The following is a 12,389-nucleotide window of genomic DNA, read 5'->3' as shown; positions in this document are numbered from 1 at the left end:
ATTTTTTAATGCTTCATTTCAAAGTCTCTCTTTCTTAACACGTCCGTCTGCACCTTTGTGCCCTCTGCACTGACTCCTGACTTTTTTGATGTACCCATTAAAAACATTAAGTTTTAATATTAAATATGAAATTGAAAATTGTTGGCGAGAGAACACTTATACAAGGCTAAACCTTACTGCCAAAATTAGAAAATGGTCAGAGCTTGGCTGAAGAGCAAAATGAGACCTCTTTCTAGTCGTCTCAGTGAGTCCTTTTTCCTAAAGGCAACAGTGAATTCTCGGCTGCAAACATGTAAAGTTCTCATAAAGTCCCTTGCAATTATGTGGAGATAGTAAGGTGTAGGAATGTCAGCACACATTTGAATTTGTTCAAATGTTCTGTTACTCTCTGAAGAGCTGTAAAGGATAGATAAACAAAAACATTCAAAAGATACTTTGCGAAAACAGATATTCAAAATCCTATTTTGAACGCACTTAAAAAATGTCACCGGGGGAAATCACAACCACATGGAAGCATTTTCTGGGTTTCTTCATTTATTTTGGTCCTGTGGTTATTGTGTTGAACAGACCATTTCGTACACTTTCTCCTCCACCTACTGTGTTTTTGTTTCTGTCTGACCCACTTAGTGGACTTGACCCTCAAATGTTTTGTGTTACTTCTACTCCCCGCTCTCCTTTCCCCCCCGATTCTCTTACAGTCCAATCACCCTCATCAGCATGTGTCCGGAGCAGTATGAGTGAGTATCTACGCCTCAAGCGACAACATCCTGTCTCCAGACTGGAATGCCTTTTAACGACACTTCCTCGACTCCTTCCCTCTCTCCTTACTGACCTCGTCCTACGTCCCCTTCATACTGACAAAGCCATGACTTCACTGCATGTCACCTGCCTGCCTGTTGCATCCATTGGCTGGACATGTGATAAACACTCATTTGCTGGTTTATCACCCTCCCCTTCTTCTTTTTCACATTCAGATACTCATTCCAGCAGCAGCTGTCAGAGACCCTCTGAACCCCCTGTAGATCATTCTTTTCTCGTTTCTCTTTTTCAGGATTGTCAGATTTGTTTTTTAGGTTAAGTAATGAAGGGCCATTAACCAGTGTGTGTGTGTGTGTATTTGTGTGTGTGTGTATAAGCGTGTGTCCGCACATATGTGCGTGCATGCATGTGCCTGTGAGTCTCTGTGTGTTAATGAGGGTGTTGAAGCATGCCGAATCTCATTCATCTCCATTACCCAATTCATTGCAGGCTGTCCCAGTCACCTCAGCTCTCTCATGACGACACCCATTCCAGGATAGAGCAGTATGCCAGCAGGTATGCAACATCCCATCATTCCTGTGACCTCTGAGCACATCTAGAGTTTACATGGATGTTGCATTCTGGACATCTGTCAGAGGACAAAAATGAAGAAAAAATGTTTCATGAGTTTTCTCATCGATATTTTAATATGTATTTGAATTTATTTTAAATACCTGTGTGTTAATTAATACTTGATATGCTGTTTTTTTTTAAGGTGCAAGTATTATGTGTTTATGACCCCTAATTGTCCAAAAGTTGTCATAAAGTTGTGCATATTTGCTCTCTTTAGAAAAGATTATGCATTAAAGTGCCTCAAAGTTTGGGAAATTGTGTTAGGAGTAATGGTAAATATGAAAGTATGGAATATACACAGCAAATTGTGTCTATGTGACTGCGTGACCACAGAGGAATCACATTATGATAATGTCATGGAGAAAATCGTTCAAGCCAACTCCTAACTGCAACTACTAACTGGATTATATTCAGTAATAGTGTAATTTTTTTTTTTTTTTTTTTTTTTTTTTTTTACTGAATTAGTTTGAGGGTACTGTAACCTACAATCCAAAAATAAACAAGTAGTGTTCAGCCTGGCATTACAACAATATGTCATCCCACAAAAGACGTATTAAAAAAATAGCTGTACCAAATGAGCGGGGAAGAAAAGCTTATGTCCATTTGCATTGCAGAAAGCATCTGTTAAGCTCCGCTTCTTTCTATATGGATAATGCTTACTTTTTCTGGATTGTTGAAACACAAACTACAGTGGACAAATGCTTTTGTGGCATAAAAATAGATTATTGTTTTGTAGAACAATTCATTTTGTGAGGCATAATTAATCATTAATAAACATATTTTTTAAAACAGAGATCTTATCAATTAAATGAATCGTAAGCTTATCACTAAAGGAGAAAATGGCAAAGTAAGGAACAACAGAAATAGACCCATTTGACTTTTCAGTATGAAGCTTTAACTGGTAAAAATGAAACTATTAATGGTCAGATACCATTAACCTTCATTGAATGTTTCTGGCTACATTGTTTTATCAGCAGCGTCACAGACATTTGCTTGGTGGGAATCTGTTTACTGAAATATACAAATTTGCATGCATGCAAGAATGGGATTTGTCTCACGGAATTGTATTTTAAAAACCCCTTCTTCTTGCCTCCTCCTCATTGTCTGTCTGAGCACAATATCATCATAAAGACAATATTTGCATTATGCTCTTAATTTGCTGGACAAATCTGCTGCCCCAACATTATGAAGTCTTGGCAAACAAATATCATCTTTGATCCAGGCAACTGGCCCCATTAGCATGGCGACAAAAGTTTTCCATCAGTCCTGGGCATTTATTAGATGTGTAATACACATGCCTACACACGCCTACAGTAGAAGTAATGTTATTTTCAATAAATTTAATCCTGTGGGTTTAGTGAATTGTAGGTACTTTGGAGGCATCACAGCATTCCCCACATCTTTTTTATTTGTATTGTTGTGCAGCTTGCCATTGAGGTCCTCATTTATTAATACAGTACTGTTTTATGAAGTGATTAATTTATGTTTCTGTTTAAAATGATAGTTTGGGTTGTAATTGACTGCTTGTTTACCAGGTTAGCTCAGATGGAGCGCTCCAATGGCTCTCTGCCGACCGACAGCAGCTCAGCCACTGGAAGCATGTAAGTCATTTTTGATAAAACCCTACATTATTGAACACAAACCTTTAAGTAAGACCCGTAAAAGCTGTCACAGCCATATCATTTTTAGTATGTACGTTATGTATTTATGTATTAAGTATTTGATCGCTATCAGTCACTTAGTGTGTTTTACCCTATAAATGAAACTCTGATCTGCATATATGACTATTTTTTTTGGCGAGAGAAAATGGGGGAAGCCGTCTTTTCAGAAGAAAGCATGGGTGTAGAAAATATCCTGGAATGTTGGATGCAGGTAGAAATATTTTACTGAAAGATTCTAGTGGTTCAACAGGCTCAGTAGAACAAGTGTTTGGTATTGTCGTGTTTTATAACTCCTGGTTATTTATTTATTAACAATGGGATTCAACCCTAAGAATGACCACCATTGGTGCCGATAACATAAAAGATACCAGATGAAATTGGGCTACTGTGGGTCGAAGAAGGAGAGGAAGATGTTCTTGTCCGGAAGTAGAAAGAAGAAAAAAGGCAAAAGTTTGGAAAAATTTTGGAGAGTTAGGTGAAATGATGAAGAAAGTTCCGAGGGGTGAGAGAGAGGTAACCAGTGGACATGTTGGACATGTTGGTACAGGCAATAAAGGCGACAAAGAAGTGGGCTGGTTTGGCATCCAGGATAGGAACACAGAGGGACGGGTGGTGGTAAACTTTGCAAAAAGGATGGAAATGGCTGTAGTGATTTTTTTTTTTTCCCGAAGAGGCAGGGACATAAGTCAGCAGATAAGAACCAGGGTAGGAGCATGCAGGTAAAATACATCTTGTTTAAATGATGAAATCAGAAGGAGAGGGTTGACTGCAAAGTAGTGGTAGGTGAGACTGTACCCACACAGGGGCTGTTGCAGCTAGCCAGTCCCATAGGAGGGTGTTTTTTTCAGGATAAATTTGTTGACAAGGAAGATGAAGAAGGCAATGGCGGAGCAGAAGATAAAGTGATGAAAATAAAGGGGTGTTGTATGGTTTTCAGAGAAGAGTTGATAGAGGCTCTTGGTGGTCACAAAGAGTATCCAGATGGCAGGACAACTGCAGCTAATGTGACCAGGGAGATAGGTAGGAGAGTACTTGGTGTGTTGTCTGGAAGGAAATTAGATAAGGAGACTTGAAGAAAAAGTGGGACATTGAGGGACTGAAGAGAGCAGACAGGAGTACAGGGAGGTACACCGTAAGCTTATGGTAGAAGTAGCAAAGGCCAAACAAAGGGCGTATGATGACTTGTATGCTTGGTTGAAAAGTAAGTAGGGGGAGTCATTTATACAAAAACAAATAGAGATGGGAAGGATGGGCAGCAGGTTCGGGTGATTAAGGATAGAGAGGGAAATATATTGCTAGAAGAATGATGGGAAGATGGAAAGAAGAGTTGATAAATGAAGAAAATGAAAGAGAGTGAAGAGTCGAGGAGGTGACGATTGTGGACCATGAAGTAGCTACAATTACTAAAGGTGAAGTGAGGAGCGCATTGAAGAGTATGAAGAGTGAAATAGCAGTTGGTCCTGGTGATATACCTGTGGAGGTATGGAAGTGTCTAGGAAAGGCAGTGGCAGAGTTTCTGGTTAGAATATTCAAAAGGATCTTAGAGAGCGAGAGGATGCCAAAGTAATGGAGAAGAAATGTGATGGTGCCCATTTCTAAGAATAAGTGAGATGGGCAGAATTGCAGTAACTATTGCCGAATAAACTTGATGAGCCATATATTGAAGTTATGTGAGAGTTGTTGAAACTAGACTGAGAGGCAAAGTCAGCATGAATGAGAACCATTATGGTGTCATGCCTAGAAAGAGTGCTACAGATGCACTATTTGTCTCAAGAATGCTGTTAGAGAAGCACAGAGAAAGCCAGAGGGAGCTGCATTGTGTATACGATAGGGTGCCGAGAGATGGTATGGTACTATGGTACTGTATGAGGACATCTAGAGTGACAATGAAGTATGTTAGACTGATGGAGGACACGTATACAAGCTGTGAGACCGTGTAAAGGTGTGCTGTTTGTTTGACAGAGAAGTTATGTGTGATAAAAGGGTATCAGCCAGAATAAATGGAAAGGTATACAATACAGTGGTGAGACCAGTGTCGCTACATGGTTTCGAGACACTGGCATTGAGATATGAAGATGTTGAGGTTCTCTTTGGAAGCGATCAGTAATAAGTCTATTAGAGGGACAGAACATGTTAGATGTTTTAGAGATAAGGTCAGAGAGTCCAGGCTGAGATGATTTAGTCATATACAGAGGAGAGAAAGTGAATACATTTGTAGAAGGATGCCAGGTTTGGAACTGCCAGGCAGTAGGTCTGGACGAAGGCAAATAAGATTTATTAAAAGCCGTAAGGAAATGAAGATTTTGCTATGTAGAACTCTGTTACTACTGCTCTCTTTATTGATGTATTTCCGCAGCTATCATCACTAGGACATTAGGCAATGTCCTAGTGATGATAGCTGTGTAAGCTCACCTGGTCACCTCATGCACAAGGTAAGGTATTAGGCACAGTATTTGTCTGTGTTTAAAGGAATATCAGTGCTCTGGAACTGACGTATTGTAGCCGAAAGATCCTCTAAACATATTTACACACAAACACACAAACACACACATCAAGATAATTTCCTTTTTCTGTTTTGATGAGAAAGTACTGCTCATGGCATCTTGTCTTTGTAGGCGTGTGAAGGCATGTGTGAAATTAATTTCTATATGTCAATGTAGCTGATAAAAACAGTGAAGAATAAACAAAACTCGAGGCATTCATGCAAATAGGTTATATGTGAATTAAATGTGTTTTTTTTTTGTCTTTTTAAAAAGTAATCAGGAAAATGGGGTTTGTGACACCTTTCCAACATGGAGACATGTTGGAAAAACATTAGCACAATTTTGTACAGATTGCATCCCTTACTGCTCGGAAGCTGGTTTTGTAGCTAGCTAGTCTCAAGCTTTGTGCTTCACCCTTATCCAACTTTGAGTCTTTGAATAGCAACTCTCCCTAAAATCGCTATTTCTGCACTTACAGCTTTTGGTGATCAATACAGAGAGAGAACAATAGAAAAAAAGGGAAATGGATGCTTTTCCTGTCAAAGCTTTTATATTGAGGGACAAACGCATTATCCCCACTCCTCACTTTTTACCTCCTTTCCATTTGTGTTTTTTTTTTCCTCTGGTAGAGTAAAAAACATTATTTTTCAGCTCATAAACTAAACAGAGGCTCCAAATAAAAAATACACTAACAACCTGAGGAGGAGGATGGAGGATAAAGGCTAATGGCTGTGCAGTAGTGACTATTGTATAACATTGACTGGGCTGCATTTAGAACATGACTATAGCCTGCTTTTACTAATTTGTAAGTCAATTTTTTTTCTAGAAAAAAAATGTTTGGCACAGTATAATCACAAGTATTATTCAGTTTGAAGAAATGTTAGATTTAAAAGTAATCTCCAAAGATTGCATACTACATTTCTAGTGAAGGCACTGCTCAAATCAGCAAATCTCGTGCCTTTAATCTGCATAGCAGTGCTTCACATTTTAGATGGGGGGGGAGAAAGGTAAGCACGTCTCTAATTTCTATAACGTATATCATTTGAGATACAAATTAAAATGATTAAAATCACTGGCTATGGTAGACTTATTAGTTGTGATTTTTTGGGGGGAATTAAATAAAGTGGATATCCAGCACAAACTACAATTATATTATTCAACTCATTTTTAAGCAAAACATTCGGAGCGGAGCTAAAAATGCTGAATTGTTGTTTATGAAAACCATCAGGTTAAGAGACAATTAAATGTACCCGCAAGTTCCATTTTACAGGGTATCTTCTTTTATTTTCAGTGTTCACATGTCTTCGGGACAATCTTCTCAATGTTATATTGCTGCCAGAAAAAAACAATACACATTGAAAAGTGTGATGTCTGTAGCAGACTTTCTTTAAATAGGAATAGAGCATTAGCATATCACACAAAAGTAGCTGCACATTGTACTGTAAATACACCAGTACACTAAAACAGCTGAGTTGGTTGCATCTTCTCACAAAAGATAAAGCCTTTCATTGTCTGTCAGACTTATAAGCTTAGAATTAACACTTCTTTCCCCTCTTTGTAAAACTTTTCTGGAGTTCTTCATTATATTTCCTCTTCTCGGTGAGATTTATTTCGTTTCTCCTCTCAGACTTGATTGAACTCCTCGGTCGCACTGCACCTGCTTGTTTATGAGGACACGGAAAAGATCCTGACGGGTCTGCAGAGGGTGTCTTCTTGGTTTTGTTGTTAGTAAGCTCATGAAAAGTTTTATAGGGTAACATGGATGGCTATGCTTGCCAATTACATGCATGTTTGGGTTTGGACATGTATCCTTTGATCATTCTAATTCTGGAAAAAGTGATTTGGATTTGCTGCCAGCTTTGTAATTTTATCAGCAATTAGTATTTATGTCAGAGCAAAAGCTCTTGAAGTAGTATATGTTTGTTTGTGAGCTTGTGTCATTTTTGTCCTCAGCTGTCTCTGTCCAAAAGAGAATCCTAAGTTAGGACTTCAGTGTTGTCTGGTTTCTCTGACCTCAAGCTGGAACGGGACCGTTGCCATGGATGCCTGTTGAAGTCACAGATGAACGTCACTGATGCGACTCTTTTTCTTTTTTCCCCACTACGCTTTTTGTCTTGCTATCTCTCACTTTTCAGTCTTTGCCCTTTGCTGTCTGTGTGATTTAACTTTGATTTTTGCCCCTCAACTCTTCTCCTCCTCTTCCTTGAATTTCTGAAACCTCCTCTCAAACTCCCTCTCATCGTGCTTACTCCTCTCTTTCTTCCGGCACCTCCTTTTACGACTTTTATTTGTGGTGTAATTATTCCGTACCTTTGAGTCCAGTCACCTTCAACTCTAACACATAGCTTATCTGCTACCTGTAACTGGAGACTTCAAACTAGATGGATCAGTCCCCATGTGTTCCAAATTCCATCCCTTTTTTCTTTTTTTTGCCTGATTTCATCCCCTCTCCTGCCTCTTTGTTTTATCTCCTATTATTCTCTCAAAGCAACATCGAGACAGCTGATAGCACCACCCAGCTTGAGAGGGGATGCTTACTTTGTGATCTGCATTAGCCAGGCATCAAACCCCCAGACTATTGCAGGAGAAAGGCTATATAAGCCCTTCCCAGATATTTCCTCTGCTCGTTCTCCCAAAGCGTGGCTCATATTAGCTCTTTCACCAGGCATATCTTGGCCATTTTTCTCCATTATACACATTTGATACCTCTCCCTCAGTGAAGTTTTCTGTTTCACATCTTTTTTAATATCTGTGTCCCCTTTTCTACTTTCAAGCCACAGTGCTGTTTGTGCCTCCAGATGTTTCACTGCTTCCTCTTCCTCCCAAAATTTATACCAGCTCTACCCCATGGAATTCTTTTTTCATCTTGTATTTGTCCCACTCCTTCTATTCTCAAGGCCCCTCCTTCCAACTATGAGGATCTCTCAGAACATTGTTTCCCATTAGGCATATTAGTCACTTGGTCAATTTGTGGAAGACCCTATCCCCTGGCCTAGTTACTGTATTACATAAAAACAAGTTAGCCTTACTTGAATATCCTTTTTGTCACAGCATAGTAATATTTCAAGGATAAAGGTGTATCTTGCAGCCTCTTCGTATTGTAAAATAGCCAGGATGAAATAATGAATGACTGGGTTTTCAGAGGGGACTAAATTGAAAGGTTTGCTTTTGTCTAAAAGAAGAAGTACAAAAATAAGAGCCGAGACACAAAGTAGTGTTAAACATGAGTCAACATTAAGAAAAAAAAAAAAAAAAAAAATTCTTATCATTGAACCCATAAAAAGGTTTTACATTATAGCAGGGGTCGGCAACCCGCAGCTCCGGAGCCGCATGCGGCTCATCCTCACACTGCGGCTCCGAGTGGCTTGGGAAAATAAATTATAAATATTTAATTGAAGTGTATTTTATTTGTGTTAGTTCCTTTTTTTTTATTTTAGCTCTAAGTTGGAAGATTATTGTGATCTTGAAATATCAAAATAAAATTATATTTATTATTTTTTGCCGCTCAAAATAAACGTCACACTCGCGGAAGCCAGTATTCCCGCCAGCCGGTATAGTCCCGATTTGCAGATGATGTGCGCAGAAGTTCAGTCGCAGAAGTCCCATTAACCAGGTAAAATAAACATTTATGAAGATATTTTCCAAATATTTGTTTTTCATTGTTTACTGACACAGTGATTTTTTTGCAATTTATTTATAAAAATTCAGATCAAGGTTACGCCACACGCTCTGAAAGCCCAAAGCTCAAAATGTTCAAAATGTGTTCATTCTATAAATAAAATTTAATTTTCTCTGTAGCACTTTGTGGATTTCATAAGCAACGCACTACACACTTGTTTATAAAAAAGTGTAAAGGTAAGGTAATAAAAAGCAATATATACAGTGGTACCTTTATTTTAGACATCAAAAATTATTTGCGGTTCCCAGTGTTTTCTTTTCCATGGAAACCGAGTCCAAATGGCTCTTTGGGTGTCAAAGGTTGCTGACCTCTACATTATACCATTGTTAAAAGAGAGTTGTCTTCACTTGTGTGTTAAATATTCAAAGGAGCCTTGGTTAATGTTTCTAAACTAGGTTTGCAACCTAGTTGAAGCTGTATACATGACTGATTATCAGCTGCATACTTGTGTCAATTCAAAGATAGTCATTGTGGCCACAGCTAATTCTTCCAGCCTTGCCAAGTGATAAGTGTGTGAGCCGTGTTTATTGCAGGCTACAGCTTTTCTAAAAAGCGCTAAAAGCTTTCGTCTGGGTATCACTGAATTCACTGAAACCTTCAGCAGGTGTCATCCTATCAAGGTCTAAGCGGCTATGATACAGCATTCTCTCCTGTCAAGCGGATGCACTCCAACACTTTATGCAAATCGAGTAATACCCCAGACCCAGTTGGTGCAGATTTTTGATATTCATGCCCTTTACAAGAAAAGTGAAGCAAACTTGCTTTCTTTGGTGTCAGTTAAAAGTACTGCTGTTGCACACATGCAATAAATCTTTACCGTTATGAATAGTAAGTAGTAACTGCTGTAGTGTCTATTGATTGTTCCTTATTTAATGTAGTGGTCTCTATTAAAAAGATCTCTGTATTAAGCTCTCAGTAACAACAAAATATGCTAATAACCTGCAGAATCAGACCGAAACATTCAAGATGTTTCAAATTCTCATAATTGAGATGCGTGAAACATCAACTATGAATGTATTCAGAAGCAGTAACCAACTATCTTTTAAAAATTAATCACTTTTTGATTTTTTTTTTCCAATTTAAATTAAAAGCAGTTTACTAATGCCTTGGTTATATTGCTGGTTGATATCATGACGTTTTGGTTTGTAGATGAATATGTGTAGTTCAGCTGTTTCAATCTCTGAGATCTCTTTAGTTTCTGAATGGAAAACTTATAACTCTTGAAAGAACACCAAACACGTTTTTTAGCATTTATTGGATTGTAAGTGTCTCATCTTCAAGGTTCGGGTAACCTTGAGAATGGAGAGAATTCAGTGGCTGTGCTTCAATATAAACTCATATGGCGCCTTTCATATCAGTAAAATTGGAGAGGACGAGATGGCGACCAGCTACACACCAGCAACCAAACCTCACTCACTCCTCACTTTGCATGTTCTACCCTTGTTTGCAGGGGTTTCCTCCGGGTACTCTTGTTTCCCCTCTTAGTCCAAAAAAAAAATTGCCCAAATGTGCACGTGAGAGTGAATGGTTCTTTCTGTATATGTGGCCCTGGGATTGACCGGTGACCAGTCCAGGGTGTACCCCACTTCTTGTCCCAATGCAAAATTGATGTCATAAAAGGTTTTACCATCCACTAACTGTCCTAATCACAGTCATGAAAATTTTGAAAAAGAAAGGGTAAGGTCACTAATATTCGAAAAACTGTGAAAATCATAAAGTATTGAAAAAGTGGTTGACAAAGTGAAAAATATTGGGAAAAGTGAAAAGTTAGTAAAATGTCACAGTACATTTATTCATGAAAATTTTGACCAAAAATGTGTAAGGTCACTAATATTGGAAAAACATTGAAAATCATAAAGTATTGAAAAAATTGTTGACAAAGTGAAAAATATTTGAGAAAAGTTTAAAAATTGGCAAAATGGCACAAAATGGCACCATTTTCATTGTGTAAAGTCACTGCTTCTATAAGTGCTTCTCTACCATTGTACATGGCAATTCTGTACAATATGCAAATTTTGGTATAGCGGCATATAAGCACCCAAAGCTTTGGCTTTAAGCCCTCACATATCTGACTGTGCACTTGTTCCACAGGGATGATGAGCACGCTCTGATCCTTCAGTACTGTCAGACCCTGGGAGGGGAGTGCTCCCCCTGCAGTCAGCCTCAGAGTCCTGCCCAGATCCTACAGGCTGTTGAGAGGGAGGAACGAGGTGAACTGGAGCGGATCATCGCCCGTCTGGAGGAGGAGCAGAGGTAAGCACTTCTTCACTTGTGGTTTGTTAAAAACCAATGGTGTGGAAATGTATTGGTTAAGCCTTAAAATAGCAGGGAATTGTACCCATTGTTTTAGACTGGCCGAAAGTTCTACACAGCCATTTCTTGGTTGAAGCTGTTCTTACAGTGAATATTAGGTTATTGATTATAGTGTTTTTATTTTCAGAAAGAAGATTTTCTTTAATGACTAAACATTTTCTTTTTATGATATTCTCACCTATAAGCCATGTTTACACAGTGCTGCCTGGTGTCACTTATATATTCTTTCTCTGTTGTCAGTCTAGCAATCAATGCATTCATGCACACACATATTCTGAATCCCCACTCAGCCTCAAATGCCAAGTTCTCCCTTGGTTTGATTAGTAAATGGGAGATTGCTTGGAGGCATGGTGAATTCTATTGTTGCGGATATGCCTTCACTCAGCCAGTTGCACGACCGCAGTGAATTAACAATGATTATACACATGCACAGGAACACTGGGACAGCCAAGAGGAGAGAAAGAGCTTTACTGCCTTGCTTATGAATGCCAACTTAAGTGAAGCACTTCAGCTTACGGTTTTGCACCAAGAAAGAAGGTGAGAAGGTATTGAGTTGAGAAATTTGGCAGAGGGTCCTTTATGTTTGTGTATCCCTTCAGAAGAGGATTTTACTAGGAAAGCAGAGGTAAACATGCATTTGATGTTTCTGATCGGTACCTCATTGAAGAGGTTCAGGAAGGAAAGAATACAGTGTTATCAATATTAATTCCAAAATGAAAATACTGAAAAACTAAATTTACCCTTGCTCATACAGTATATCCGCCATGATCTGCATATTGATGACATAAAGTGTGCAGGTTACATGCAGCATTTTTTAGATTGGAGCTGCTAAGCAGGAATACTAAAGAGGAGATTAATGAACGAGTGAAAGAGGGCATGAAG

General features: G+C 38.7%; 1 protein-coding gene across 5 annotated transcripts in view; it reads left to right on the top strand.

Moving 5' to 3' along the window:
- The window catches only part of utrn (utrophin), a 176,227-nt gene that overhangs the window by 156,526 nt on the left and 7,312 nt on the right, over window positions 1-12,389 (top strand). For 3 of the 5 annotated variants that reach the window (XM_086167542.1, XM_086167537.1, XM_086167538.1), the window contains exons 71-74: window positions 699-737; window positions 1,249-1,314; window positions 2,907-2,972; window positions 11,286-11,447. In XM_086167542.1, coding sequence (XP_086023668.1) covers window positions 699-737; window positions 1,249-1,314; window positions 2,907-2,972; window positions 11,286-11,447 — 333 coding nt within the window. The remainder of the gene's footprint in view (window positions 1-698; window positions 738-1,248; window positions 1,315-2,906; window positions 2,973-11,285; window positions 11,448-12,389) is intronic. The other 2 variants (XM_086167540.1, XM_086167541.1) reach the window with 2 other exon arrangements.

Source organism: Fistularia commersonii, chromosome 20, assembly GCF_037954325.1.
Source record: "Fistularia commersonii isolate RoL2024-O1a breed Wild chromosome 20, RoL_Fcom_v1.0, whole genome shotgun sequence".
NCBI classification, from domain to species: Eukaryota; Metazoa; Chordata; class Actinopteri; order Syngnathiformes; family Fistulariidae; genus Fistularia; species Fistularia commersonii.
The sequence above is the reverse complement of the archived record's forward strand: the minus strand, read 5'-3'. Positions and strand labels throughout refer to the sequence as shown.